Source organism: Galeopterus variegatus, unplaced genomic scaffold (assembly GCF_000696425.1).
Source record: "Galeopterus variegatus unplaced genomic scaffold, G_variegatus-3.0.2 Scaffold256, whole genome shotgun sequence".
NCBI classification, from domain to species: Eukaryota; Metazoa; Chordata; class Mammalia; order Dermoptera; family Cynocephalidae; genus Galeopterus; species Galeopterus variegatus.
Window position 1 is genome coordinate 64,721 of NW_007726367.1, and position 4,376 is coordinate 69,096.

Below are 4,376 nucleotides of genomic sequence, written 5' to 3' on the forward strand. Positions count from 1 at the left end.
TTTTTTTTTTTTTTAAAAAAAAAAAAAAAAAAAAAAAACAGATGAGGGCCCAGGACTTGCTCTGTGCCAGGCCAGGTACTGGGGGCTGAGGGCTTCAGGGTGAAGCAGACCCAGTCCCCTCCTGCATAGATGTCCCCTATCCCCCGGGTATCTAGGGAGGCCCACGTTGAACTGGCTATTACAACACAAAGTGACAAGAAGAGGTAGAGAAGACATGTGTGTGCTGCAGGGCACAAAGATGGGGCCGTGGACTGCTTCCCAGAGGAGGGGGCATTTGAAAGAAGAGTAGGCACTCAACAGGCAGAGGGGAGCAGAGAAGGGTGCTCCTGGCCAAGTGACCAGCACTGCAAAGCATTGGAACAGAGACACAGGATGGGGACAGGCAGAGGTGACAAAGTGTCTTCCCATGGGCTGAGCTCGGCCAGAGTGGCATTATGTGGCCCACAGATTATTTAAAATATTTTAAAGGGCTGGCGGGTTAGCTCAGTGCTTAGAGCATGGTGCTGATAACACCAAGGTCCAAGGGTTCCATCCCTGTACCAATCAGCCACCAAAAAAACACCTTTTTTTAAAAAAAAAAATCTTAATTGTCATTATTTATCTTTTTGTGTGTGTGTGTGTGTGACTGATAAGGGGATCGCAACCCTTGGCTTGATGTCACCTGCACCGCGCTCAGCCAGTGAGCGCACTGGCCATCCTTATAAAGGATCCGAACCTGCGGTGGGAGCGCCGCTGCGCTCCCAAGCGCTGCACTCTCCCGAGTGCGCCACGAGCTCGGCCCTTAATTGTCATTATTTAAAAGTCAGGAGGTTTGATTCTGAAATCCAGATGTTTGTTTTGCACGTTCCCTGTAGTAACTGTGGCTGGTGGGAGCTGAGGGGCTGCTGCCTCTGGCCAGGGCACCTGCTCACGTGCCTTGCTGGGGCCCAGAAGACATTTGAGTTGGAATTCCCCAATCACACTGTGAATCCTCCCCTAACACACTGTACATAGCTCTGGGCCCCAAGCCCCTTCTGGGAGGCCGGAGAAAAGAAGGAGCGTCCCTATCTTCAGGAACTTGGCCTCCAGATCCAGGGGACACACAGCCTGATTTTAACTGAAGAAAGGATAGGGATTGCGGCCCCTGTTTATCTTAAAAAAATACACAATCGCTTTCTTTCTGTTCCAATAAACCCTCCACGGTTCTGCTGTTGGCAACTGTCAGAACAGCTACAATCGCTTCTAAATGCTCATTTAGAAAAACAATCAAACCTTTCCATGCACCAAATATTTGCTTCTAGATAAAAAAGAAATCCCAAACACCTTTATCCTGGCAGCAAACACTTCCAAAGAATGCAACTGTTTCAGTGACTGGGGCCAAAGCAAATTCTTTTTTTCCCCTGTGGCCCAATGATTCAAGAATGTTTGCAAAAACCTTTCCTACCCCTTTAAAAAAACATCGTAAATTTTGCAAACCACTAACATTAAAGAATATCAAAAATAGAAGGGAAAAAAGCCAAAGCAAAAACAAAAAATCATCCCTCCCCCCCACTGTTGGCACATCTGTCTACCTCTGTCTCTTCCCTCCCAGCCTCTGTCATTAGGAAGAATCTTCCAACAGTCAGAGCTGCTTTGAGGTGGAGGAAGAGCAATGAGCCCCCCATCCTTAGAGGTGTGCAAGCAGGAGCCTGGTTCACGAGGAATTCCCGCCTCGACTGGCTTTTTACAAAGAGCCTATCGACCCTAAAGTATGACAAGTTTGTCTGAGCATCAGAGTAGGAAAGCAAAATGACATGGGATGTCTTTCTTTGAATGCTAAAGTTTGGAATCAGGAAGAAATTAATTTAATCCAGCTCTGCTGCAGCTGTGAATCCTAAAATGCTACTTGTCCTTGCTGAGCCTCATCTTCCTCATCTGTGAAATGGGTAGAACCTGCCTCATGGGCTTGTCTGCCTCATGGACTCTAGAACAGTGTGTGCAGCTCAAAATGCTCAGTCAGTGCTGGGCTTCTTCCTCCTGCCCTTCCCTCCCATCCGCACCCACCCTGCAGGTCTTCTCCTCCCTTGGTTTTCCTCTTTCTCTCTCTGCCTCCACTGAGCCGCCGTGGAGATTCTACCACGGGTGTACTCGTTGCTCTCCTGGGCTCAGGGTCTAATGGGGGTGAAGCTGGCAGAGTGTGCCGCTCAGGGCGGGCGCTGTAGGAGGAGGCAGATCCCTGAGAGCTGGGGAGGCTTCCTGTAGGAGGTGAGGCTTGAGCTGGGTCTGGAGGGTCTGACCTGACCGTAGGTACGAGGACATTTTAGGCAGGTCACGGTGTGAGATGGGAACGGCTCTGGCATGTTAGAAAGACTTTGAAGAGGCACTTGAGGGAGGACAGGGGAGTGATCGTTTGAGAATGAAGAAAAATGCACAAGAGTGAGGACACTGGATAAGGAGCCTCCCCGCTCCTCCCCTTGCCCAGGCCATTGTGAGCAGGGACAGTGGCAGGTGTGTGGGGGGAGTGGAGGGTGGCAGAGTCTCTGCCCATCGCCTTGACACACAGGGAGCTGCTCAGAGTTGCCTTTGCACAACCCATGCACATGCTCACGTTCCTGGGGACCGGTAAGGACTGAGGGGCCAAGGTGTCATCTCTCTTCTCCTGACTCTCCCATGGCTCCTTGAACATGTGTAGGCCCCCAGGGGAGCTCAGGGAGGCCTAGCTGGGGGGGCAGTGAGTGGATGGGTGGGTGGGTGGTGAAAGGAAAGGGTGGAGGGAAAGTGGGTGGGTAGATAGCATGAGTGGGTGGATGGCTCCATGTGGGATGGGTGGGTGGATGGATGAAGGGACAGGGGGATGGACAGGTGGATGGATGGACAGGTGGATGGGTGGGGGGTGGGTGGATGAGAGTGGGCAGAGATGGATAGATGGGTGGGTGGATGGAGAGGTGGGTGGTGAAAGGGAAAGGTAGAGGAAAAGTGGGTGGGTAGATGGCATGAGTGGGTGGATGGCTCAGTGTGAGATGGGTGAGTGTGGGTGGTGGGTGGCTACTGCGGTGGGTGGGTGTGTTGTTGACTTAGGGGGCAGAAGGTTGGAGCATGGGTAAGTGGGCAGATATGGGGATGTTCTGGGTTACAGGTAAATGCATATGTGGAAAGGTGAGTTGGTGGGTGTGTTACTGGGGTGGCAGGAGGATGGCTGGCTACAACGGGGGGTGTGCTGGTGTGTTGACAGGTGGGAGGTACATGAGTGGATTTTGGGGCTGTGGGTGGGTTGTGGGTGGGAAGAGTGGTGGGTATATTGGTGGGTTGGTGACTGGATGGCAGCAAATACTGGCAGATGTATGATGAGCTTACAGATGTGTTGTTGCACTAGCGGTGGGCGGGTGGTTGATGGAGGAGTGGGTGGGTTGATAGACAGATGGGAGGACAGGTAGAAGGCCTGGGAATGGATGCGCAGGTGGGTGGGGGTGGGTGGGTAGATAAGGTGTGAGTGGAGGAAGGTGGCTTCAGCACTGACCACCTTGTCTCTTGGCAGGACACCAGCCACACATGGGGGATTCCTGGCCCCGGAGCTCTGTCCAGGAGGTGCCAGAGCTGAACCGCCAGTGCTGGGTCCTGGGGCACTGGGTGTGACCGAGACCCCATCCTAGCCCCTGGATCTCAGGCCGTCGCCGTCACCACCTCCCAGCCACAAGAACACTAGACCAGTGCCCCCGGAAACCTGGCCTGTGTGCTGTGAACTCAGCCAGCCTGCCCACTGCTGCCTGGGTCCAGGACCCTGGAGATGGGGCCAGGGTGGCCCGAGGGAATGCGCAGGACTACACAGAGTGACTTTGGGACAGCAGCCCTAACTCTTGCCACCATGACATGCAGAGCCCTGCTGGGTGCGGCTGGGATGCCAGAGAAGACATGGACACTGGCACTGAGTGCCGGGGCACCCACACACCAGCCAGGAGGCCAAGGAGGTGCCCAGAGGGGCAGCGCCCTGTGGGGGCAGGGAGAAGGGCTTCCTGAAGGAGGGGCAGCTGTGCTGGCACTACAGGGGGTCACAGGGCAGGCACACAGCAGGGGCTCAATAAATGCTTGTTGAACCTGTTTTCTTGCGCTGTGTGGAAGCAGGGCCTGTGGCTGCCCCCTCATCGCCCCCAGCCCCTCTGAGTGTGCTGAGGTCAGGGCCAGACATGAGGGCTGGGATGGGTGGAGCCTGGACCCAGGCTGGGCCTGGGGGCAGGGCAGGATGGACAGAGGCTGGCAGGGCTGCCTGGGGTTCCAGAGGGTGGGCAAGGCAGGGGCCAGGCAGGATACGTGGGCTGGGCAAGAGACAGGCCCTCAGATCAAGGCCCTAAGCTGGGGGGTGAAGAAGCCAAGAGCTTAGCAATGTCATGCCACCCTGACCCCCATGGGGACTCTTTACCTTG

At 54.6% G+C, this 4,376-nt stretch overlaps 1 protein-coding gene across 1 annotated transcript in view; it reads left to right on the forward strand.

The window, feature by feature from the left end:
- The window catches only part of GSG1L (GSG1-like), a 50,407-nt gene extending 46,353 nt beyond the window's left edge, over window positions 1-4,054 (forward strand). The window contains exon 5 of the mRNA XM_008566622.1: window positions 3,494-4,054. Within this exon, the coding sequence (XP_008564844.1) occupies window positions 3,494-3,591 (98 nt within the window). The 3' untranslated portion in view covers window positions 3,592-4,054. The remainder of the gene's footprint in view (window positions 1-3,493) is intronic.
- Window positions 4,055-4,376: the final 322 nt, after the last annotated feature.